The sequence below is a fragment of the Corvus cornix genome, chromosome 3 (genome assembly GCF_000738735.6).
Source record: "Corvus cornix cornix isolate S_Up_H32 chromosome 3, ASM73873v5, whole genome shotgun sequence".
Classification (NCBI taxonomy): Eukaryota; Metazoa; Chordata; class Aves; order Passeriformes; family Corvidae; genus Corvus; species Corvus cornix.
The window spans coordinates 10922908-10949764 of record NC_047056.1 but is presented as its reverse complement, the minus strand read 5'-3'; the positions used below and the strand labels follow the sequence as shown (position 1 = coordinate 10949764).

The window sequence follows — 26857 nt, the reverse complement described above, 5'->3', positions numbered from 1 at the left end:
TGCTGCAAACTGTTTTCCCTTAGAGAGCCCAACTGACAAAGGAATATGCAAAAGGAGAAGAGAATTGCAAAGCAATTCTTGTTCAAGCAGGTTCCCAGGGTTTTCCCCCACCTCTTCATTCCAGATTGCTTTCTTAGCCACCCCACCGTAATTACGGTGTTGCATGCCTTACTACAGATGAAGTTATTGTTGTTACACGTTACTGTTTCACAATAATCAATGCATTTGTACTTCTAGCTCCAAATATCTAAAACCACACAACACATTAATGGTGGTGATCAAAAGCAACCAAAAGAATTTAATATGAGGGCAGTGTTCCTCTTGGTAATTGGGGATGAGTGCTGGCTTCTCATGTATTCTAGACAGAATGTCTTGGTTTTGGTATCAAATGTGTTATGTCACCATGTGTCTTGCTAAATCAGTTTGCTAATGGGCATTGTAGCTGATAGAACAAGCCAGAAAATATTGCTGTGGACCTCAGTTCAGAATCCAGTTCTAAGTATGTTGACAATGGCAATAGAAAAACTATTTATATACATACATAAATTGCAACACAAATACAACTAAATGAAATCAAAACAAGTTAACAAAGTATACATAAATCTTTTTCATTAGCAGGTAACAGATATGATTCATAGCTAGTGCTTGGCTTTTATACAATAAAATGTAGGACAATGTTGGCATGTGTTTAATTTAACATCATAATGCAAATGTAAAACTGAAAAAATTTGGAAATCAAATGTTTCAGCCAGATCTCATTTATTTTTACTGCCTTATATTGTAAAACCAGACCTTAACCAATGGCATCATTTCATAGGAAGATTTCATGATTTTGTGGCAAAACTTCAAGGCATTCCAGAGAATTAGAGAAGGAGACCAAGAAAAGAAGCAGCCAGAGCTGAGCTGAGTAAACTCAACCATACTGATAAAATTAATTGCTCAGGTCATTACTCCTTGGCAGGGAAAGCTGAGGAGTACAGTGGCATCTTATTGTAAAGACTTCTTGTCTTTTTCCTGTCATCCTTCTTTTATGGTCTATTTATTTTCCTTTGACATCAGCTAACTGAAGATTACAGGATTATTTCAACAACTCAGCACAGGTCATCAAAGTTGGGGGTCAGAAGTACCGTACAGAAATGGTGTGGGTTCAGATCCTATTGGAACAGAGCTAAAGAAAAGACCTCAGTCCTTTAGGATTTAACTAAGGTCTTTTAAATATGAGAGCAAGCTCCTTGACAAAATTCCCTGTACTGTCTAGGTTATGTTTACATGAACTGCCACATCATCTATTTCAGAAGCTCTAAGCAGTGCTGGAATGTATACTTAGGACTGCAAAAATAAAGGCCATCGGGGTTCTTTTGGCCATGGACAAGGAAGAAAATATGAAACTTCCAATGCACTGATTGGGCCCCAAAAAAACCCATAATAGGATAAATTTTGATGCATAAAATGAAACGCTAAGAAAGGTAGGAAGCCAGGCCATCATTATGGTCGTTCTAAGCAAATTCGTATAGAAAAGCCAACTTTGAGAAATAGACTCATGCAATGGACAAGATAATCTCCAGGCAAAACAACTGGATTTGTCTCTGGGGCATATGCATGAAGTCTAATTGGCCATTTGCATGTAAACAGTTAACATGACAGCACGCTTATTTTTAGCTGATGCGTGTTTAAAATAACAGCCGCCAATTTTTGCCTGTGGGCCAGTTCTAAGATGGAAGTGCTGGAGGAAGGGTGAGGAATTAAGAATAGTGGTATTTAGGTTACAGAAGGGACACTGGAAGCAGCCCTATGCTTGTTTTTCACAAAATCTAAGGGAAATCATACTACTCTTTTAAAGAATAGTCTTGTTTTCATTGCATCACTTTTCAGTTTTCTTTCCATTTGTCTTGCTCAAGGTACAGCAGCCATTGAGTTTTTGGATGCCACATTGCTACTACAATACAAAGGGAACTGCTCCTGCTTCAGCTACAGATAAACATTTAATGAAAAATGGGAAAATGTAGCTGTTGAGTTAAATATTTTAATTTCTATAAAGCAGCTTATTTGAAATTGTATTGCTACTAAAAACAAAGGCAAAATAGATACTATAATTAAACCATATACTCAAATTTAGCCCAAAACATTGAAATTATGATAATCAGGGTAACTTCCTACATGTTCATGCTGTTTGTCTGTAATGCTGCTTTAACTCTCCAGAGTTAATGCAAACATGGACTCCCTACCACTAGCTCTGGTATTCATCCAAAAAAGGCTGTGAATACAGCAGTGTTATGCCACAGATGACACCATTGCATGGTAAACACTCTCTGCTGAAACAGTTAATTAGTATTCTACTTAGAAGTAAAAAATAAATATACAACATCTTTTCCAGAAGCTTCAGAACATTTGCATCGAAAAGGTACAGTCCAATTATTGCTGCCAAATGCTCAAAGACAGATGAGCAGCAGAAAAACAAACCATCTGACATCAAAATTGATAGAAGACAGCTTTTCTGTTCTAGACTCTTCCAAATGATTCATTTTTCTCCATTTTATTTTCATTTGCTGGAGGTCTTTTATTTTCAGGAAGACAGAAAGTGAAATAACACAATTGTTTTGGCAAAACATTCTAACCCTTGTTGGAGACTTCAATAATCAGTCACTATTAAACAAAACACATTTTGTTTTGAGATTGAGAAACCAAAAGCAGAATTTAAGGACAGGGAAATGACTATGATTTTTATCTATAACTTTCACTCTGGTTATGTTATAACCTATATAATCACTTATACTCTGGCCTTAGCAGCCATCTAAAAAAACCCCTCAAATACTAAATTTATTAAACTACCCCTTTACATGGTTCAATACCTAATATACTAGGATGAAAACACCCATCTCTTTTCTTTTCCATCTTGTAGAAGAAATAAGTTAAATTGTATTCATCTCATTCATGTTGATGTAAGCCTGAAATAGCTTAGAGTGTGCTAATTCAAAAAATAAAGAAGAGTTTTTTTAACTGATAGTGAGCCAAAGGTGTTATATTGTAAAGGCAGGATGACACATCCTGGCAAGAAGTTTACTTTTCCAAAGTATGTATTGTATACGCTGCAGGTGGTTGCTGCTGAATGGGAGGGGAAGGAAAATGATAAAGGGAGAATGGACAGGGAGAGCAAATGAAAAGACAGCAAACTGGGAGGCAAATGAACGCACTCACACCTAATTGACTTAGTATTTCTTAACCAAATTTCTTTCCTAATCAGAACAATAATGACATGAAAAAATTATTCCCCCAATTAGCATACAATTAATATTTAAATCAGCTCTAGAAGATTAACATTCACAGATGTATACTATGTAATTTGTATGTGAATGATATACATTTACTAGCAGTAAGATCTGATAGGCAAATGTAGCTTAGACAACCATATTTTTATAATTTATATGAAAAGACTACAAACCATCTGGCATGTCAAGTATTTAAACATTTTGCTATTCTTCAAGGCATTTCTGGAATTTTAGCTGTACAGTGTTCCGATATTTAACAAACATTCTGCTGACACACATTTGAAACTACTTGAATAAGAAGAAAAAAATTATGAGTCTGAAAAAGTATAAAAATTAGAAGACAAAATTCCTTTTTTGAAACAGTAATATTGACAAGTATTCCACATGCCAAAGCAGTTTCAAATATGATGCATTTTTCTCATGAAGGTTGTATAAACATATAAAATTCACTACATATGCTTTTCAGAAGAAGGACATGATTGTGGAGCACATCATGTTCAGCTCTCCTCCCTGCCCTACTGTTCTGTCTTAATGAGGATGTGAAAAAGGGTTTCTTGTACACAAAATGTGGAACTCATATAGCTGGAGAACATAACTATATGTGTGCCACATGTCACAATATCTTTTATTCCATGACTTGATTAATGATCTAGTTGGTTTAGAATTACAACTTCCCTCCCATATTACACAAGCATAAAGTAAAAAGATTTGTGACAGATATGTAAATAATTAAGACATAAAAATAATATAACACAGATTCTGTCTATATATTTTAATATATAGCTGCTCCCTCAGCCTACTATTTTGAGGTACAGGATGTTTTCAGTTTCCCCAAACAATAATAGTAATAATAACAATAATTAACAATAATAATAGTAATCATCATCATCATCACCATCATCTCACAGACTCAGGGCCCTTTAATGTAATTTCTTTGTGTTGATAAACCCCAGGCTTTTTACTTGAGGCATGTATTTCAGGGTAGAAATTTAAATAAACCAAATCTACGTAAGAAGGGCCAACATATTTTTAAAAATCCAGTGATTTTTTCTGTTAACATTTTAATATTACTGCTCCTGTCACTGAATGGCTCTTCAGCACCACTGACTGAACACTGCAAGACCTTTTGATGACACTGTACCTGGCAGGTATGTTTGTTCTTCCATTTGCTCAGCACACATGGACTGTTCTGCATTAAGTCCTAAAGGACAACAGAAAACAGAGAGTGGAGTTGGCAGCACACATTGTCACTATCAGTTAACAGACTTCTGATTTTCAAGTTTACAGATGAAAAATGCCACACAAAGATGCAGCTGTTTTAGAAGAGCCCACCAGACAAAAGCACATTTATCATCACTGGGAGAGTTGAATCTTTATGAAAATTAAAGCTGTTGAAAGAGGTTTGAAAAGCAGATTAGCTGTTGCTGTGCTCAAAACTTTCTGAACCATACCTCTACCTCCTTGAGTGCATCTCTCAGTTTGTCTGGTCGCTTGGTTTTCAGGATCCAAGGATAATCTCGAGCTGTCAAATAAAAGTGGGAGAAGAAAAATAAACAAGGTAGAGAAACGTGTATATATAAGTGACTGTATATATATACATGTAGGTGTGTGTACAAACATACATTTATATTTGTAATTTTTAAGAGTTCTTTGAGTTGAACTTCCTTTTCTGTGGAAACTCCAAGATTTCTATGAGTTACCTTACATATAAAACTTACCTACAGCTGGAAGGAAATGGCTGTAGTTTCTATTGCCAAAGGATCTGGTTTTGGAAGGCTCAGTCATAGGAACAGTCAGCATGCTCTGTCCACACTGACCATGACTTCCCCATGGCAATCGTGTGCAAAACTCACCCAGCTGCTAAGCACTTGCAGTGAAAAAGTATCTGCTGTTCAGTACTTTAACTCAGTTTCAAGTTTCAAGCATCCTAAACAGATTCTATTCTTCTGAATTAACATTTCATTGCCCAATTTAAAAAAGCAGGCACTAACATGTCTGCAAAATATATAAGCATGAATATATGCATATATAGAAGTATTAACAACAAGCAATTTTGAATGCCATAACTTATGGAGTATAGTTATTTATAGGGTGTTCTTGAAAATTTGGTCTGAACAATCTACCAAGTCAAGCAAAGATGAAACTGCATGACTGCTGAAGTCCTTTAACAAATTTATTAGTGTTCAGCACACTATTGTGAAAATTCCGGCCTAATACATTAATTCTGGCAACCAGGAGGCAAAGCTTCCTCTGGAGTTGCCAATAATTGGCTTGTTTCATGGCTGAGAATCAGGCTCTAATAACTTGTGAAATTTCTTCATTTAAAAGTGAGCAGTTTTCTGTTCATAAGTGTACAATAAAAACCATGAGAAACTAGAACACATTGTTTATAACCTATTCCTATTTAAAGGAAACCTGATGAAAAGTTTTGAGCTCCAAGCTGTCAGTTTGTATGCCAACTTCCAGACTGAATGACTTAGCAGTTATGCTTAAACCTCCCTGCAAAAAGGAGCTTACAATAGAAGTGCTATAGAGTGAAAAAATGAAGGATTTCATATATCAACAAAAGAGGACACCAGCATACAACTTCTCTTTGTGTTTCATTGGACTGAAGCCAGCGTTGGTGGAACTGTTATGATAATATTAATTAGGCATGTAAGATCACATTTTCAATGGGTGCCTTCATAAATACTGGAATATTTATCCACATATGCAAAATGGGAAACTGCCTGGACAGATACCAAACTATCTGTACAAATCAACAGCTGTGAACAAAGTTCCCCAGTGCTCCTCCTTCCAAAATGTGCTGTGCAGGCTTTGTGCCGGGGGCACCCCTGCATTTCCAGGGACAAGGTGCAGCAGCTTGAGTCCCTTTTGCCTGTCACACGTGCAAAAGGCACCACTGGGGCTGCTGGTGACAGGGTTTATCTGGGCCTGCTCCTCCTTTCACACATGCAGCGCCTGTGGGATAGCACCACACTGAGCACAAGGGATGCAAACCTGTGAGGCTCCTCCCTGCCTCTAACCCTCCCTCACCTTCCCAGAGCTGCACTGATCCTGTCTGACACAGAATTCTCTGCAGCGGGTGTGGATTTGCCACATGGCTGCACCTTCACACCCATCCCCAGCGGGGCTCCAACCTGCTCCAAACACACCTAGCAGTGCTGGAAAGAACTAATCCTTGCAGATCACATTTCGCCTTCATATGTATGCACAATTCCATGGGAATTTTCATTTGGATAAACTAACAGCATAGACATTGCTTTGTGAAGTTGTCTAAAAAATCATTAGATTTTTCAGAGTTGTCATGTAATAATGTTTGAACATTAATGAAAGCTCTGAGCAAAGCAGAAGTTGTAAAACTCGAGTTAAAGAAAAGTTGTACTACTATAAAAATCTTTAACTGTCACAGTACTGCTGTGTGATAGCATGAACTGAAACTGCTTTTAACCACGTAATGCAGGGACAGTGTAAATGATTCAAAGCTAAAACTGTTCTTTGAGGGCAGCTGATTATTAATCGGGAATTTGATTTTGGCTGAAAGTATTTTAGTTACAATTTTCAGTTTTAAGGCAGTTGGTGTTGCAAGTCAAGAGATGATTTGGAAAATGTTTATTGCTCATCTGCTAAGTAAATTTCATAAAGAAAAATCTGGATTATTTTTGTGATTCCTTTTGACAATAGACTTGAAAAGCAATACACACTACCATCCTTAGTGACGGGAAGAAACCAAACAGATCGCAAATATACCAGGATGGAATAATTATAATTTTTCAATTGTTTTGGGCTGTGTAGTTCTGTGATCGTCAGTCTTAGATGACATGTGCAGAAAGTTACATTGGAAGCAGTCTGAGTTTATTTTAATGCTGTTCCAGGGGCATCACTAATCCAAATTAGCAATTTGGTCTTACTGTAAGAAGAAACCCAGAAAATATCCTTACATTCTGCTAGCTTTTGCCTCTCTTCTAAGTAACTGTGCTTCATCTGTGATGCTAAAGGAAAGAGGATGAAGAGATGAATTAATCCTTACAACTGCTGTCAGCAAATATTAATATTAAAGAGAGGACTAGCACAGTTGGATAAAACACAGAAATTTCCAAAACAATCAAGGCAGTCCCGATGCTTTCACCCTGCAAGTCAGATATCTTAAATTCGCAGTGAAAGAAAGGCTGCCACAGCCGCGCACCGAGCGAGGTGAGCCGGGTCCGTCGGTCCGTCAGCACAGCCGCGTGTGAAACACAGCACTCGGACGGGCGAAAAGGGGGCGGAACTCCAGCCCCACAGCCCCTTCGGCCCGTGGGGAGACTTGCAGGATTGCCATGATTAATCAGATAAAGGAAAGGGATCGCTCGCCCCGGAATGGCCATTCCGGAGAGCAGGCAGAGATGCCCTCTGTTGGGATCCCGGCGATCACCCGGCCGTGCACTGGGCTCCACACGACACGAAATATCTTAAAATCTGTAAGAATTCAGGGTGTGAAATCCCAGTGAGGTTTCTAGTTACATAACGGTTTGTTTTATGTGAATATTTTTGCCTTATTTTTTTTTTTTCTTCTGTGGTTTAAAAAGTTTTAAAATATTCCTATGTAAGCTGGGGTAGAAAAACTGTGTTTCTTTACCCCATAGAAATACAGAGGCATATACTAGCAAGAAATTTGAAGCTGCATTTTTAAGAGCAAGCAGTTGGTGTCAAAAATTGAACATCTTGAAGTTTTGTTTAGTTTCAGTTATGGTTATTTATATTTTACCTGGTTCTTTCTTGTCATAGTACTGGTGGATCCCAATGTCTTCATCTGTACAATTAAATGTAAATACATTAAATTATGGATGTGACACTAGAAACAGAATGCAACTTAGAAAGCAAAGTTCAGCACCTCAATTTTTGCCAGCTAAAGCAGTGTTAGGTGTTAAAACACAAGCACAGTATACAGCCTGAATACCACCAGGACTTTCAAGAACCAGCAGACAAGGCATGAAGAAGGATGTGACAAGCCCTTACATTTATTTGGAGCTGTGATTTCCTTTAAATACACTTTGATTCCCTTCCAGCTGCACACATGCAAAAGTATTTTTACCACCTCCCTAATTAGCGTATTTTGTGTTCTTTCAGAAGGAAAGGTAAGGATCATGGTGAAAAGTGTATCTTGGAATAACTTAAAATGTTTTCTGATGCCTGACACAGCTGAGCTAAAGACAACAGGTTGGGGTATTTTTTAAGATTCAAGAACTCATAAAGCCGCTCTCTCAAAGGATTCAATATTCCTAATCTACAGGTATTATTGTCTACTTGGTTCCTGTGGCAAAGAAATTTGGATGTTTCAGCTGCATAAGGACTGCAACTCCACCAGTCAGTTCCTGATGTGGCTGACATGTAAAGACTTAGGGGTGCCTTGGCAAGCTCCATTGGGTAGGTCCAAGTATAGCATTATGTTGCATCATTTAAAAATAATTAGTCACTGCATCCATGTCCTCCTAAAGTCAGACAGGAATATTCCATGGGGAGAAATTCCTTACAGGGAAAAAAAATGTGGGAAGGTACTGAAATGGCAGGCAGGTTTTAAACCAGGACATCATCCTCCCTTCTGCCTCCGAATTTTTGAATGAGGTGCCTAGGCAATGAATAAATGGAAGCAAGAAAGTCAAAAGTGGAAAATAGGCACAGTACTCCACAGCAGAGCTTTAATTACAATAAATCACAACTGTGTTTTTACTTAAACCATCAGATTTTTCTGTGAAATAGAGCTTTTGATGTTTTGATGCTATTGTTGACATAGAACAGTTCTCACACAAAGACGGAATGTCAAGGCACACTGAGTCAATATTTGAATAATAACATTCAGCTGAATATCAATTGATCATTCAAAATAATATTTCAACAAAATTATTGTATGGTACAATTGACATGATGTGTCATAAATAATATTTTGATGCGGTCCACTTATAAACCACTGGGGTTTTTTTAGAACTATATTTTAGGAATAGCAAGGCAAGATGAATGAAGGTAATTTATACATGGCTAGTAATTAGTCACATGTCTTTTGGAACAATCAATTAATAAGACAAATATATCCTTGTAAGTATGAGATTTCAAGTAATCATGTAAAATACCCAGAGCATGCAGTATTCTTTTATTTTCACATTGAGTACAAATCACAATGCCTCTGCAGTTCACTTGACTGTGGACCATTGACCCAAACTGGTCATTAAACTGAAGCCCACAGCAAAGCAGGCCACAGCTTCCTGAGAAGGGAAATACATCCAGTCAAATATAATCTTAACATCTTTTATTTGAAACAATGCTCCAGTTCTATGACAAGAAAAGCAAAGAAGCTGACCGAATTCGAACACTGTATTGCTGCTGATTTTCTTTCTCCTAAGTATAAAAACCACTTCATTTGAGTATTCAGAATTTTATATTAGTTTAATATCCATCAATAAGCTTCGATGTTTTGTTTTAGTAACAGGTAACAGCTCACCTCTAATATGCAAGTTGGTCTTCAAAGACCACAGAAACATCTCCGTCAGGCAGAAGGACATCTGGTGACATATGGAGCCTTAGCACTAGCAAAAGAAGGAAAGAAGCTGCATGAGCCAATTTCTTACCCTCTATCACCAGTGAAACTGCAAATATTTTGGAATCTAAGTGCTAGAAGAACCTAGCACCAATGATATTTTGTTATATGTAAGCTGTAGTTTTTAATCGCAATTAAAATGAATAATGCATGGGAAAAAATAGGCTAAGTAATGTAATATGAATATATACACATCATACACAGAGAGAAATCAACATTTCTTTAAATGTACAACTGCTCTCACTATAAAGCAAATAACTTTGTGCTTGATGCTTCTAATATACACATTATCATCTATTTTTACTGTATGGTTATTACCCTGACATATGCAAAACTGAATCCACTACTTAAATATCTGGTTTAGATATGAGAATTTGACTTTCAGGCCAAATTTTTTAAACTCTGTACATTGGGAAGTGTCGATATAGTCAAGAAACAGTTTTGAACACAATATTTGCAGGCATTAGTTATAGTATCAAAACAAATTATGCCTTTCTAAATAAAAAAAAACCCAAACCACTTAGAATACATCAATTAGAACTGACAAAACGACAGATGTGAAGCATATAGAATATGAGTTGAAGTATCATGCACATTATTATTAAATGCTTGCTAAGTTTTTTTGAACAATCCATCTGACTATTCCCGATGGAGGACATGTTGTGTTTCAAAGCAGCATTGAGAGTCTTCCTAGACACAGTAACCAGCAGACTGTCCTGAGTGATTTCCAGCAGTCATAAATGGGCCACCAGAACAATTACTTCCACTTTTTCTGTTAAACCTGAGGATCCACTGAAAGCTGGACTGGGCAGGGGTGTTCACACAATGCAGCAACCTTTAGAACCACTGTTAGTATGGTACTATATTTAAACTTTTTTTTTTTTAAGGTAGAATCTTCATTTGGTTCCCATGAGTGCCCCTTAGAAAATGAATCAATTTAGATAATGATTGCAGAATTTCTATCACATAGAGGATGAGACCTTTATGTCAAGAGTGCTGTGATGAAAAATATGTGCACGAATCTCGGGCAGCACCAAGGAAGCTGGGAGACCTTGAGGTATTATCACTCAAGCTAACGTGTGTGTTTGAAGAACTGCCTAATCCACTGAAATAGCACCAAGTGGAAATAGCATTTTCTTTCCACTGATCCTCAAATGTACAAAAAGTCTTGCTGACTTAGTAAATCCCATAGTTCTATCAAAAAACCCCACAAAAACAAAATAGCAGAAACAAACAAAAAAGCTCACAACACAGAACACACACCTAGTAAATGGAATATACCTTCATCTTAGGTGAGAATGAGGTCTGGAAAAAAATGCAGGATTAGTAGCATGGTGGTCTGTTGAACAAGAGAATAATTTTTGGTACAAATATAGATGAGGGCAGCCCCTCTTTTTACATGTAGACTAAAGTAAAAGGAGATTGTACGTTGTAATTTTATCTGTTTTCTCATTTTGTACTTACTTACTTTAGCAAGAGAAACAAAACTTGCATTTCCCAGGGCCCATAGATACTAGATTAGAATCTCTCACTAACAGGAAGTTATCAAATTGAGTGAGCTTCTCAAAATCCTATCATGGCTTGACTAAAACAAAACCCACACACCTTCGAAGGGCAGATTATCTGTTCAGCAGGAGAGAAGGTACATCTGCCCTGAAGCAAGGTGAGGTGGGGTGACCCTGGCTGGACACCAGGTGCCCACCAAAACTGCTCTTCTTCCCTGCTCAGTGGGACAGGAGACAGAAAACAGAATTAAAGGCTGCAAGGTGAGATAAGGACAGGGAGAGATCACTGACTGTCTACCATCATGGGCAAAACAGACTTGACTCAGGGAAATCAGCTTAATTTAATACCAAACAGGATAATGATAAATAAAATAAAATTTTAAGAACACCTTCTACCCACCCTTCCCTTCTTCCTGGGCTCAACTTTACTCCTGATTTCTCTACCTTCTCTCCTCTGGTGGTACACAGGAATGGGGAATGCGGGCTGCAGTCAGTTCATCACACTTTATCTCTGCCACTCCCTCCTCAGGGGAGGACTCCTCACACTCCTCCCCTGCTCCAGAGTGGGTGCCTTCCATGGGGTGCAGTCCGTCAAGAACAGGCTGCTCCAGGATGGGTCTCCCATGGGATCACAACTCCTGCCAGCAAACCCGCTTCAGTGTGCGCTCCTCCCAGCGCAGGGCCACAGGTCCTGCCAGGAGCCTGCTCCAGCACGGACTTTCCATGGGACCACAGCCTCCTTAAGGCTGTCTGCTCCAGCATGGGGTCCTCCATGGGCTGCAGGTGGATCTCTGCTCCCCTGTTGACCCTCATGGCTGCAGGGGCACAGCTGCCTCACCATGCAGGGAGAGCTCTGCTCTGGCACTTGGAGCACCTCCCCACCCTCCTTCTTCACTGGCCTTGGTCTCTGCAGGACTGACTCCTATATTCTCACTCCACTCTGCCTGGAATTTGCTCTTGCACTGTGACTTTTTCCTCTTCTTAAACACGTTATCCCAGAGGTGCTACCACTGTTGCTGATGGGCTTGGCCTTGACCAGCAGTGGATCCCTCTTGGAGTTGGCTGGCACTGGCTCTGTTGGACATGGGGGAAGTTTCCAGCAGCTTCTCACAGAAGCCACCCCTACAGCCCCTCTTCCCCTCACTACCAAAATCTTGCTGCACAAACCCAAAACACAAGGTAAGACTAGAAGACTTTGGCATGACAGATAATCTATCATAAAATCCCCAAACTATTCCAAAGCTCTTGTATATATGCTCCATGGACACTTTTAGTTGTGTCCTCCTCCTATTGAATATAAAGCCATCCCATAATGCTTTAATGCTACTGAGTGCCTTCCCAACAGAAAGTCAGAAAGGACTTTCAAGTCCTTTTTTTCGCTGTCAGACACACAGAGGGAACTTGCCAAAAAAGCAGAAGCAAGTTTTCACATGGGCACTAAATACTCAGTGTTCAAGATGCATACTTTTAAGAAATTAGTCCTCAAAAATGTGAAAAAAAGAAATGTTGTAAGAAAGTGTTAAAAACCCAGACTTCTAAAGAACAGCCTGTCAGTTCCACACTGAATAACCAAGAGGAAGCAAAATTCTCCATGTACCGAAAAAGGCAGAAGAGATTAATCAATTACCAGAATCTTGGAGAGTTGAGATTTTTTCTTCTCCCTTTCCTTGGACTCTGAGCACTCACTAACCAGCTAATTATTGGAATGCTTGTTACTGTTGTGCCAGTGAGAATGGACAACTGCCCGAAAATACTTATCCAGTCTAACAAACTCTAATCTGAAATACCTTCTGATTAGTTATATTCTACAGAGGGAAAAAAAAAGAGAGAAAATTTGCTTTTGTAACACAATATGGCATTGTCAAGTCTGAATACTTTGTTCAGAGGAATTATTCTTTCTTGTTCCTTTTGAAGGAATACATGCCAACTTTCAGAGTTGTGCAACTACATCTACCATTTCCCACATCATTATATTCCAGCACAATGGGAATGAAGATGATGACGACAAAGTGATCTTTTTGTATTTGAAAAGTGCCTCTCAGAATTTACAATATTCCTTTTACTCCATGAGCTGGGCCCTGCTATTGCAAAGAAGGTAGGTGTGAAAACATACAAAAATTCCTCCCATTGAGCTTTAAGGATTCTATCCCTCCCTCTTTAAAATTGATTAGAATTTGGGAAAAAGGGGTTGAAATAACTCCCCTGTTAAGGTAAAACTGGAATTCAGTTTAACAGCTGGTTCTTGCTCTGGTTCACACAACATTTACTGTCTGCTTTCACAATGTCACCACAAACAACAGGGATATTTTAGTGGTTGCAAAAGCTTACTGACAAATGGAGATGTTTGGCAATGGTCAGCCTGTGCCAGTATCTGTGTGAGGATTGTTTTGTTTAAAAAAATCTTCAGTTTGGTAACCACTCATCCAGAAAATAACTGCCCGGCCACTTTATAACATCAACAAATGCTGAAATTGATATCAGGAGTCCTCTCCGACACCTCCAATACAGGTTCTCTTGTGACAAATAATTAGAAACTATGCACTGTCTGAGTGATCCAGGTGCTGGTGCTGATTTCTTCTCTTTCCATAGTCATCTGGGAGAGTGGGGTACTTGTGAAAGGCAGTGCTCAGCTCCCAAGGTGAGTGCATCCCAAAAACACCTCTGAAAACATACTAGGAGTAACCTAGAGCTAGAGAACAGGAGATGCTGACTATAACAGACCATCTGAACTTTGCAATTCATGTACCAGAAGCATGGCCTGGTGTGACTGTTGCAGTGGTTGAATACACTGCAGGAATGACCAAGAAGCCACAGAGCCCCAAAACAGTGGAGGTCCGCTGGTGGGCAGGCTCAGAGGTCTAAGACCACCCCCTTTTACCCTTTTTAAGTTCATGTTCTAGATGGTTCCCCTTTCCTTGATGCTCCACTGGTTCCTGAATCCCTTGTTCCACCCCTCGCCTTCCCCACTGGTCACTGTCCCATCACCCCACATCCTCTCCACCCCCTGGCCCTGAAAGGATTGGCTCTGATGTTCTGCCCCTCCCTCGGTGCCAATCTGGATAAAACCCCAGACCCTGCAGTGTTCTGCGTTCTTTGTCCCTGGATCCCTTCAAGCGGGGACCCCAATAAACCCCTCAGAACTCCGTACAAAGGACCCCTCCCACCTCTTTGACCCCCGCGACGCTGCAGAAGCTGTCTGACTCTGTGTGTGTGTGAGTGGCTGCGAGTATCCATCAGCTATGGTGTCACAGTGTGTCCAAGCGTGTTTGCTTAGCACCCTTGGAGCAGCTCCAGCAGGACGCGATCGGGATGGACGTGACGCTCTTTCCATTCCCCTCACGTGCAGATAATGTGACAACATTATCTGAAGTGTCCCTTGAAGAGTAAACCCCACAGCTGCCAGGATACAAGGCAGCATTTGATGACCATCTGCCTACTCCATTGAAGGTGGGCCCAGAAACGTTCTCCCAAAACCTAGCATTCCAAGTGAAAGAGCAATAAACAAGGGAGATTCCCTCCAAAATATTGATGTCGTTTGGGGCACACTCCTAGGAGTGGAAGCAAGGTAAAATACAAAGCTAGTCAGGAGCAGGTCCCTCTATGCCATGGCAAAGTCACAAAACTGCTGCAATGGCATCTGTACATGTACTAGATGGGGTGCTTCAGATGAGGGGTTGAGCACAGGACAAAATGGCCAAATAAAAGAAAATACTGCAGAATCCATTTTCACTACTTACATGGCATCAGAATTTCTTGGCAAATAATACAGTACCAGGAATTATTTTATAAAAATCGTCACAGGCTGCCCTTCTGTGTTCTCCTACTCCATGGAATCACACAATCATAGAATATCCTGAGTTGGAAGAGACCCACAACGATCATTGAAGTCCAACTCCTGGCCCTGCAAGATTCTTGAACTCTGGCAGGCTGAAGAGCCTGTTCCAGTGTCCTATCACCCTCTGGATGAAAAACCTTTTCCTAATATCCAACCTAAACCTCCTCTGACTCAGTTTCAGGCCATTCCCTCAGGTCCTGTCACTGGTCACCACAGAGAAGAGATCAGCGCCTACCCCTTGTCTTCCCCTCATGAGGATGTTGAAGACCCCACTAAGGTCTCCCCTCAGTCTCCTCCAGGCTGAACAGAACAAGTGACCTCAGTAGCTTCTCCTCCAGACCCTTCACCATCCTATTGCCCTCCTTTGGACACTCTTTAATAGGTTAATGTTTTGTTATGTTTGGCCACCCCAGGGCAGAGCAGAGTACCAGACAATTCCCTCCCTTGCCCAGCTGGCAATGCTGTGCCTGATGCCCCCCCCAGGACAGGGGTGGCCCTCCTGGCTGCCAGGGCACTGCTGATCCATATCCAACTTGCCATGGACCAGGACCCCCAGGTCCCTTTCCACGGCACTGCTCCCCAGCCTCTCATTCCCCAGTCTGTACATCCAGGGCTGCACCATCCCAGGTGCAGAATCCGGATTGCTTTCATGTTCCATAGGTCTAATTTTCTTCAGAGAAATGGAAAATGTAATAGCTCCAATGAATTAACAAAAATACATATTTTTAAATTTGATTTTGATTTTGGATTGATTACACGATAGCTCTACTAGCTATAGATGCCAGAGCAGATTACTCTCAATCTTAGCTCTGTCTCTCTTCCTCCACCTCGCAAATGTTAACATCCAACCTCTGGCATTGCTACAGCTCACTCACAATGGCTAATTTTTAACTCAGACATCTAATGTTCAACAAACAAGGTAAGTCATCAAGTCATCCTACAACAACTTCCCTATTTCTGTGACATAATATTTGGAGTAGAAATCACTGCCTGTTTTTTCTTCCTCTTTGTGACCAATTTCTCCTTCACCAAGGAGAGAAACTCCATGCAGCACAAGTATGATTCAAAAATGTAGTATTTGACTCTGGAAGTTAGAGTTTAGAACTCTAAACTCTCGAACTACCTGCATTAGATCAGTAGCTACTTGCTGTATGCTTTATGTTGATACAATTTCTTCATGTAAAACACATAAAATAAAATTTTAGACATACTATCTTTTACATTTTTAGCTACATCAACTTAAAATTTAGTGTAATTATTCATTTAAAAATAGACCAGTTAAACTTTTTCTCTATCATGTTCCCACAAATAAAAAATGCAAAATATTCTCCCAGTCTTACAAGGCAGGCTTCAGCCTTTTATAGTTGTATGAAGCCACAGCCTGTCTGATATATAATAAAACACATACTGAAATAAAGTTAGTAAAATCATGAGAATTTTTAAAACTTCATTTTGTAGTCTGGCACTAAGCAGAAACCATCCAGATTCTTCCTTCACAGCTACAAGTTCATACACCAAATGTCAGCAGCACAGCAATTACAGGAAAACGCTTAATTTATCCACATATATTGATAGTTTTAATCTAGTTTCTTAAGAAAATGATGCTTATGTCTGTGTGTCTGTCTAACCTTTTTCAGTTTTTAATCCATTGATCTAAATTAGCCAGAAGTAATCTGATTTATTTTCTCACAAAAGAAATTATCAAAAATATGTAATTCCTGAAAATGCTGACCCAGTCTGCAGATGTGCACAAGGAAAGACTCTTTGGACCAGAACTGAGGAACATGCAGGGATAGCTCAGGCCCTGATTGCTCTTCCATAGTTCTACACCCACTGGGGAATGCTGTTTTGTGCCCTGTTGGATGATCTAGCAAAGTTCTCATCTGCGACATGTGAACAGTCCCTTGCTCCTGTGTAGAAATTTACTAACTACAGGAGTCCAACCAGGTTGTAAGGCCTTGGCTCAAGGGCCCACTGGTAATCTGAATTTTTAGTCACACCACTTTTAAATTCCACAAATGGTTGGATATAAGGCATTGTAGAAATAGCACAGAAATAGCACACATAATTTTAGTTACGTTAAAAGTGAAATGGGTGCCAAGATGGCATTCTGATCTACCCTCCTTTCTTTGGATTTCAGGGACAGTAATTCTGTCACCTATGCAGGAAATAAGCTATTGGTACTGCATTCTTAAATGTTTCATTCATTTAATTGCAGAAGCTTGGGTTTATTTTCTGGTAAGTAGAGGTTCTAGTCTCCATCTTTCACTTTGCAGTGGCAAAGCCTGAGATGTGTGTACCATCATTGGACCCCTGCAGTTCCTCACAAACAGCACCCGGGTTGGAGTCTCATTTCCAGTGGGACTGTGGTTAAGCACAACAGTGAATGCTGGTCTGTCACTCCTGATCAGATCAAAAACCATGACTACACCAAGCAAAAGCCTGACCTGATCAAATTTGAATCAAACGGGCTATTAATCCATTCTGTAATGGCAACTGCAAGCTGGCTTTGGTAGTCCCCACTCTTACACTGTGCTGGCTCCCTGATACCTCTGCTCCCACTGCACCTTCCCCGGCACAAGCAGGCTTGGGCTTATCTTCCTTTTCCTCCCTTTCTCTCAGAGGCTTGTTGAGCTCTAACCCCTCACCTGCAGCTATTTCTTTCTGAGGCTAGGCCAGTCCCTTCTCACAATTACTGCTCCTGGCACTGAAACCCCCTGCCCAAGATCCTGGCTATCTTCAGCAGCACAGTGGGCTTCATTCTCATACTCATTTACTTCTCCTTTAAATCCCTTTTCCACTGAGAAAGGAAGTATAGATTTTGTACTATAAATGAAAATCAGATCCCCTGTCACTAAGACCAACCTCTGATTTCAAGAAGTAGAAATACAGGCATGCTTCCATAAATCTATTCAGTGCATAGTAGTTCATAGTACAATATTGGTTTAAGAATATTTTCAACAAACACAAATAAAAAGTTGATCAATTATTGTACACCTGAATCTCTAGGCAAATATTTACTGTTGCTACTTTTTTTCTCTTCAGACTCTGATGACTCAATATTTTTGCCAAACACATGAATGAAGCAAATTCTTTTAATTTTTCTAACTTCCCCAATCTAAATAGGAAAACTATTTTGTAGATGGGTGAATAACACACAAGAGCAGTCTGTATCTGAATACACAGTGAAACTTCTATTGTAAGAAAGGCCTAAATATGGCTTGCAGAATAATCATGGAAAGGAAATACATTATCTGATAACTCAAGAATTCTGGCATGAAAATTATACATTGCAAATTTATTCCCATATGCTGTGAAGTTGTATCATGTTCCATTAAATTATTTTTTGTGAGGTTTGTTTTACTGTTTTGTGAGCCTGAAAATAATCCTCTTTTTTGCAATGACAGTTCTATTTACTGAGTTTTCATACTTTAATATATTTACATATTTAACTATAAAATATACGTAGAGCTCCTTAAAGAACATTAAGATTATTTGGCACAAAGTAAGAACACTGAAAATCTGTAAATGTTGTAAAAAATGTTCTGTAAAACAGAACAAACATTTTATCTCCAGCTGATATCAATTATTTCTTGCACAATTAATTGGGAAAAAAAGGCACACAGGCCATTATTCAGAACGGGAATTGTTGGCTTAGACAGCTGTCCAGTTCGTCCTCTGAGCTCTGAACTAAAAACTCTGTCTACTAGATAGAGGGTGCTGAAGTTCAAGAACACGTGCAAAAATTCTACAGAAAATCTATATGGGGTAACTTGTTGCCACCAAATTGATTGTTCATGTGTCAAAACTGAGGCTCGGTTTTTGCTGAGTTATCACTCAAGTAGAAGATGACAGGAGCAGAAACTGAATTCTCCTGCCACACTGCCGTGGCTCCTGCGTTCAGAAACACACTTCCAATACACTTTATTGGTTCGCTCTTTCGAAAGACAGCTATTGATTAACTGAACAGATAATGAGATTAACAACGGTGAAGCAGAATTAATTTGAGGGAGGTAATGCCATTTGTCAAGAAGACACTTGAGTTTATGTATCAGCCACACCTCTGACAACCTTAATGAAGCTAAGAAGCGTTCTCCAATTGATACTGCAGGCAAGTATTACAATCTGTAAGAACTCTCAGACAGAGTGGGTGTGAAAAGTTAAGAAGGTCACAGAAAATAGATATAATTGACCTGGGTTTTTACTTCACAGAGTGAAAAGTTCATATACACATTTTGATAAAGACCCTGAAGGCCTTTATATAAACCAGATAATAGATAAGTGATCCAAACTACAGATATCCAGTGCTGACACATGACATAAGGCAATTACAGAAGTAGTGAATGTCAAGCTGTTTTACGACAATCTTTTAGATAGTGATTGCTGTTGTAAATAACCCAATTTTTCAATACTAAAGGTCAGGAGGTCATAAAATTTTGTAACAGTTATTTCTTATCATCAGCCAAAGGAGAAGAAAACAAAAATATCTTTTTTTTTTAAGCTAAGCAGAAAGAAGGTGGAAGGGCCTGCAAATAATCCAAGCACAGGAAAAGTCCTTGCTCCACTGCCCTAACACTGTTGCAATTCCTGTTTGCAAGGAAGTTTATACTGGCAGGTATTTAAACTCAGAACACTAGCTCTCATTGAAAATTAATGATATAAATATGTGGGTTTACAGCAGTGCTGCAGACAGCAGATCTAAATTGTTTCTGTCCATTTATGCCACTATGCATTGGCATCTTAGTTCATCAGCTGCCTTGCAGCGTGGGCTGCTATGAAATAAACAGTGATCAGAACAACATTAAGTCCAAAGCAATGGGTTAAACCACAGTTCGGGCTGAATTTTAACTATATTTGCACCTAAACAAATAAAATTCTTCTATATTTTTATGCAGTATTTCAGATTTAGCTATCACACAGCTAACCAGATCTGTACAGATGTCAGTTACAGAGCAGGACTTGAAAATACAGCATGAACAACTATTTAGTTTTCCATTTCTGTGCTGTACCAATTTCTTGCTGAACTGTACAGCTCTGGCCCTTATTCATATTCACTGAGTATGTGTTTAAAGAATTGTCTAAAGAACATCGGTAAACACATTGATTTAATTTATAAATCTTGTAAATTTGCAAGCTGCCTTTAAAAAACAGAAATGTATTTCTGAGTATATTGTGAGTTGAATAAATTTACTAGAACAAATGGATTATTTTTAGATCTACAACATCTTTAAATGTTGGTTTTTGCATTCCTTTTTAGAATGTTTTTATATTTAAATAATTTCCAGTAGCTATTTTATGTTGACCTATTTTGTTTAGATGCAGACAATAAATTAGGCAAGCAATAAATTAAGCTTTACTAATATTTGAAAATCACCTTTGAATAGCCTTTTGCAAGGCTCATTGAGATTCTTGTTTGTGAGCATTTATTTTTAAATGTTTTTTTTCTCCTATACTTGAATTCTAGTTAATCCAGTGAGACTTGTATCTTGGTTTCTTCAATGTAATATTAAAAGAACGACAATGCCTGTGTGTCAGACTTCCTTTTAAGAAAGATTTGATTGCAAACACAAACAAAAAGCTTTTCTTCTTTTGTACTCTTATGATCTTCAAACAAGTTTCTATGAAAAAGACTAGTATTCTTTCAATTTTAAGCCATACTCACCTTTGCAGTTAGAAAAAAAAAGAAAATTTCATGTTACAATAATTAATTCCTGATTGTAATGTTACAGTATAGTTTATGTTGTGTTCTAATTATGCAGATATGCAATAGGGAAAATAACTTTGAAGAAAAAAATGCATTTGTTTAAGCATTTTCATAATTACAATGAAACTGTTGAGCAGTGGGGTTGTATATAAACTAAAATACACAGATTTTAATATTGAACTATAAACTATTCTACCTCCCTTGAGAGAACCACGATGGTAAAATAATCAGTCTATAAGTACAGTTAGTTTCAGAAAACTACCTCATTAAAAATGCAAACAAGATAGGTCCAAAATGGTCAAAAGCTCAGATCAGTTTCATTCTACCTCTTATGGGAGCAGAGTAAGACCAGCTGTCAGTAAGATCCCTGCAGTTGCCTTTGCTCAGTATTTAAAACAGTTTTGGTCTCAAAGCTGTCCTACAATGTAATGACAATAGATTTACTAACTTCCAGCACCATTCCTATAAATCTGAGTATCTATAGTAAAGAGAAATCGAGTTTTAGGATCTGCAAGAGATCACACAGATAACGGATAGCATCCACACTTTTAAGGAAAACTTTCCTTTTGGTAGTAGTACTATCACCATTGGATAAATACTGTTAGGTGCCACTTTATGATTAGCTTCATCTGCCTGAAAAAGCAGAACACTACAGTAACTTTACTTGGTATACTAGATATTGATACTGATGGAGAGGCAATTTCAACCACCAGCCCCAGCTTCATGTATGCAAGAGCTCTAACTTCTGGTTGGTATGAACCAGTAGCCCATCTTAGCTTCTGTAAAATAATGTCGTGGTGGAAGTTGTAGGTATTATATATTAAACGAAAATTGAAATGTAAAATGGATTTTTAGGCAACTCTTAATACTTCAGAAACAACCAGCTGGCTGGCAGCATCTTCCCAACATATAGTCAAATTATAGAGAGAAATGTGAATAGGGTTCCCCCTATCTTTTCAGGTAATACTGGTGATGTGTTCTCTGGCTTCAGGCCTATTGTCTTACTGGTCCAGCTGTATATTGAGGGTGTTTTTCTAGTGGACAGATTTGAAGGAGACAAGATACACAGAAATAGAATATGTGTCTCCTTACTATCTTTAGTCACAACTTAGAATATCCAGTATATTTGTTCATCTATCCTTTCTTTTCATTACAATGCTTATTTTCTCTACTCCCATCATTAACTCATGTATTGATGGTACTTATTGGAAAAAAAAGTCATATGAAGCAGCTCTTGTTAATACGAGAAATATTTACTGAAGGAATCAATCCTGTTAAAATGATAAGGCATAATAACAGAAGGTGTAATTAACTTACTAAACTGTAAGATTAGACAGACTCCCTGTTTTCAATCATTGCTTCCTGGTTCTGATTTTAAAATACTAGTTGTGAACTCAACCAGTGATTTACAACAGCTACTCAAATATGCTACCAGCAGAAAAATCCATGTAGCTCACTTTCAAAGTTTGTAACTTAAAATTGGATCCTGTTATCATTCAGCTCAGAAGAAAAACTACTACTGGGTTGAATGGTCCAAGCTCCTTGTGAGAGGAGCCTGTACACCAATATTTTGTTCCAAGGTATGATACTGTTCTGATTTGCACAAGGATAGTGCCAAACACATCAGATCAGGGCTGAAGTTTGCTGGGCAAACATTATAAACTGTTGCATTACAGATTTCCTTAGTATTTTCTTATATTGTTTTCATAGGTCTCATCTAAAAATGTTTTTGAAAATCTATGAACAACTACCTTTAAAATGACACATGACATAAACTTCAATGACCAATACCTTTAAAGCACTCACATGCTTCCAGTTACCTGTGTATTCATTCAGAAGGTCCAAATTTTAAATAGAAAGAACAGGATATCCAGTAATTCCCAGTATCCAACTGTTCAGTCCATGCTAAAGAAAGATGTTTTACTTTTGCCTAGGTTCCACTCTCAAATTGAAAAAAAATTTACTTGAGTCACAACTAGACAGTGCAGACACTAAAGCAAAAATGTGCACCCTTTAACAGATAAAGGAAACATAAATGAGTATCAAATAATCTCTTGGAAGAATTAGAATTAAATTAGTTATACAACAATGCATGTCAGCTTGACAAAGCACACCCATTGATGCTGAAATTCACATTACTTAAATATATATGCAAATACTAAATTCCCAAGTTGTTAGTGAATATGACATCAGGGAGATTCACCCATTTTAATTCTATGTGTTTTTGCAATGTAAACATTGCCTTTTGAGAAGAAAGGTCCTCACAATCTCAGAAAAGGTATCATGTGCTGTACATGTAGAACTGGAGACTGCAGTACCAGCAGCCCTTTGTATAAATATGCTACTATGAGCATATCAGCATATACTGGCGCAATAAAGATGTGGACACTTACACCTGAACGGACATTTGGCTACCCTTTTTAAGGTTTAGGAGGCTACATGGCTCCTTACGAAGCTCCTGAGGAAGGCTTTGATTCCTTTCCTTTCCAAGCTCTGTGCCAGTTCCTCCAGCTGTCAACCAACATTTTAGTCGAGAAGGTCTTTGGAAGTTTGGGCAGCTTTCAAAAGCAGCTGGATATCAGAAATCCTTACCTTGAATCTGAAAATTAGTGCAAAGATGTATCAGCTTCTCTGGGAGGAGTATTTTCAGAATCACCATCTCCACGGGCTGGCTTTAACAAAGACTTGCAGGTGGCAGGTTTCTTTGCTGAGTGCTCGTGACCATTCCTGGGCATAGAACTGAGATGTACTGCTTTGTGCTATGTTCCACTTTTGAATTTTAATGGCTTTTATTCAATCAGTCTTAGGAACTGATTCCATAACAGCAGAATTTTCTCTTAGAAATCTTTTTATTTCCATTCTCCTTCACTCACCTTGCACCAACGTCCTGGGTCAGAAGCGCAGGCTTTAAATTTGTATTCCTAGGACAAATGGCTATAAATCCTGTTCCCTACTCTGCTGCCTGCACTTTCTTACAGCAGAGACAGAGCATTTTTAAGTTTGCTACTGAATGAGGAATCATGATGATTTTAGAGAAAAAGCCCCAGCTGTATTGTACTGAGAGTTTTATTTTTAAATCTTTACTAGCAATGGCAGAAATTTGCAAACTGCATCTATTTTACTACTCTTGCTGCAAATATATCCAGTGGAGTTATAATGAACGAATCTATTTCTAAACAAGGCAGTAATAATGTGGCAAATGCTATAAAGTACAGATGCTCATCTCTGTCATTAATTAGGTAAGAGACCAGCCCATTTTTCACTTGCATGGGGTCCGTGTGTATTTTCTTTTAACGGTAACAATTATGAAATGTTATAATTTTGCTGTTTTGAATAATTCCACCTTCTCTCAATCGCCTTTAGTTATCTGCATCTTAATCCTCTGAATTCCAAGAACAGTTTTTCATGAAGAAATGCAAATTAAAGAAGAAAATGGGTAATTCTAGGAAACATAAAATGATTCCTTGTTAAATCTACAAACACTTAAAGTTAAGTAAATTGGGTTTCAAGGAAAGAGAGCTCCTTGGTGCAGAAGCACCCTCTAATGGCTGGCTCCTGACTGCTCTGAATAACAACTGGAAGAGCAATTTAACAACTCCCCTAAAAAGCAAGGGAAACTGGTAAGATTAAAAAAAAAAAAAAAGATAAATGTGAATATGTGTATGCACACACACATATTCGCATTTCACATACATTCTGTGTTGCATATCCTTAACACAGAAAAAGAGCATCATGAATCTTTTTTTCATTGGAGCCTGTATTTCCTTTTAAAACAATGTTGTCCATTTAGTAGATGAAATAGCTTTTTATGTTTTCCCATGTTCCAACCATTCTTCAAAATTTAAACAGAAACTAAATTTCCCCTCTTATCTCAATTAACTTTTACAAAAGAAAACTAGTCCAAAAAGGCTTTAAGAAAAATGTTATACTAGGTCTAAATCTTGCACTAATTTATGCTAGAAGGAACATAGAAGTCACTGGGTTCAATCCTCTGCTCAACTTGGCCAGCTCTGAAGTTGTATCCCAACAGTAAAATACAATGTAAGAAAATAAAAAATCGTTTTAGTGCTAAAGCTGTACTAGAAATTTAAACCATTTCTGCTGTCTAAAAATATGCCTTAATAGGTATTTTCCCCCTTTTATCCTATGGCTTTGCAGGGGTTTTTTAAATGAAAATATCCAAAATTTGCTCATATAACTGCATTATTTTAGCTCCACACTAGAATGAGTACTTAGCATACAGCCCCTTATTATTAACTGTTAAGTGTAATATCTCAGTGCTCTTACAAAGCCAGTGGCAGATAGAGCAGTTAATAACATGAGAGTAATGAGACTAACCGACCAACTTGCTTCTCAACATCACTTTTCAAATCTCTTTGGGCTAAATTTTCAGTGTGGGGAATTAGCCATAGAAATCCCATTAACATTAATGAATGTTCCATGGTTAACTCCCCATGCTCTATGCTGAAGATTTACCCCTATATCTCTAAAATAAATATGTGCAGATGCCAAAATTCTTTTTATAGAGCCTGAAGAAATTAAGGACTCTATTCTCAAATAATTGACTTATGCACATGTATCTTTTCCCCCCATGGATCATCTTCTACATATCAGGATGCATTATTCTCATTGAACAGATTATCCAAAGTGCATGTTTACTGCATAAAAGCTGAGTTTAGTTAATTGCATATTTTCCAAAAATAATATATAGATTGAATTGGATTTTTCTCATCATTAAACAAACACTGGTTGAACAGTATTCACTGTCACTGAGAACAGCATGTATTTATACTTATATTTCTGAAGATATACAGGAAAGGATACTATTAATATATATATACTAAATATACAGGCTATTAAGGAAAGCCAATAGTCTGAAAGAATTGGAAATTATCCTATATCCCTACCAAAAAGCCAAAATACAACTGGGCCAACAGAAGTCTCTGCAAGTAGTGACTGAGGCACTGTGCAAAGATGGTGGAGGATGTTTGTTACCTTAACTATGAAAATATAAAGGTGGGAAGGCCTTCTGGGACCAAAACCAGCAGCTGCCCTCTGTTTTTGAAAAGCAGGGGTGGGGGACATATTGCTATCATTTTTTCTACTCCCATTTGCAAGAATATACCCTTACTATTTTTAAAATATTAATTTAGAAGTTTACTTTCCCAGTTGAGCTCATCATTTCAAGATCCACGACAGCTTAAGAAAAAAAAAGAACCAAAACAAGTGCTTCAAATCATATTCACTTGCTAAAATTTGGAATAAATCTTCAGTAACACTCTTTTCATACGTAAAGATCTACCTTACCTTCCTTAAAATGACATTTCTTGGAGATCAGACTGGAACACATCAGGTATAATACCCAATTTTATGCATCTGCCCTGGAAACAGTGTGTTGGTGTTGCCACTATAATTTCAAAGAGGACAGTCTACTTCCTCCCTGTATACAGAACCAAAAAATCATTTGCATGGAGCCCGTACAAACTGTTTTATCTGAAAATAATATACCAGCTAAATGAAGATAGAGGAAACCTCCTGAAATTATCCAGTGAAACCATATTTGAGAAAACTCACTCAGAAAAAAATACAATTCTTCTGGTTATACCTGGAGCTGAAGATGGCACATTTAGATAGAAATTCTTTTAGCTTATGAGCAGACTCTTGAAATCATTTCTAGATCAAAGATTAAATGTATAGTCCTCCTAAGAATATCAAACTATGTGACCATAAACCAATCCTCTTTCAACAGCAACACATTTAGACAGATTCTCCCTTTCCATTGAAAGGTCTTTCATACAAGTCTTTCATAGCCAAGATAAAAAAGGGAATTTTCCTGGTAGCATTCTTCACAAAAATGCTTTCAGCTCGAACTGGGAAATCTGGAATGAGGTAAGGTCAGACTGGTGGGGGTGGGGAGGAGAATTAGTCATGTAAACAGGTTTTATATTGCATTTATTACAAACTCCCCTTATTTTC

At 38.2% G+C, this 26857-nt stretch overlaps 1 protein-coding gene across 12 annotated transcripts in view; it reads right to left on the bottom strand.

The window, feature by feature from the left end:
* LOC104696613 (WD repeat containing planar cell polarity effector) overlaps positions 1–26857 on the bottom strand; it is a 148761-nt gene that overhangs the window by 92682 nt on the left and 29222 nt on the right. For 9 of the 12 annotated variants that reach the window (XM_039568549.1, XM_039568553.1, XM_039568551.1 and 6 more), the window contains 5 exons: positions 9742–9826; positions 8014–8058; positions 7208–7258; positions 4718–4788; positions 4408–4467 (listed from right to left, as the gene is read on the bottom strand). In XM_039568549.1, coding sequence (XP_039424483.1) covers positions 4408–4467; positions 4718–4788; positions 7208–7258; positions 8014–8058; positions 9742–9802 — 288 coding nt within the window. In that variant the 5' untranslated portion in view covers positions 9803–9826. Of the gene's footprint in view, positions 1–4407; positions 4468–4717; positions 4789–4984; positions 5170–7207; positions 7259–8013; positions 8059–9741; positions 9827–26857 lie in introns of those variants that run through there. The other 3 variants (XM_039568550.1, XM_039568552.1, XM_019292820.3) reach the window with 3 other exon arrangements.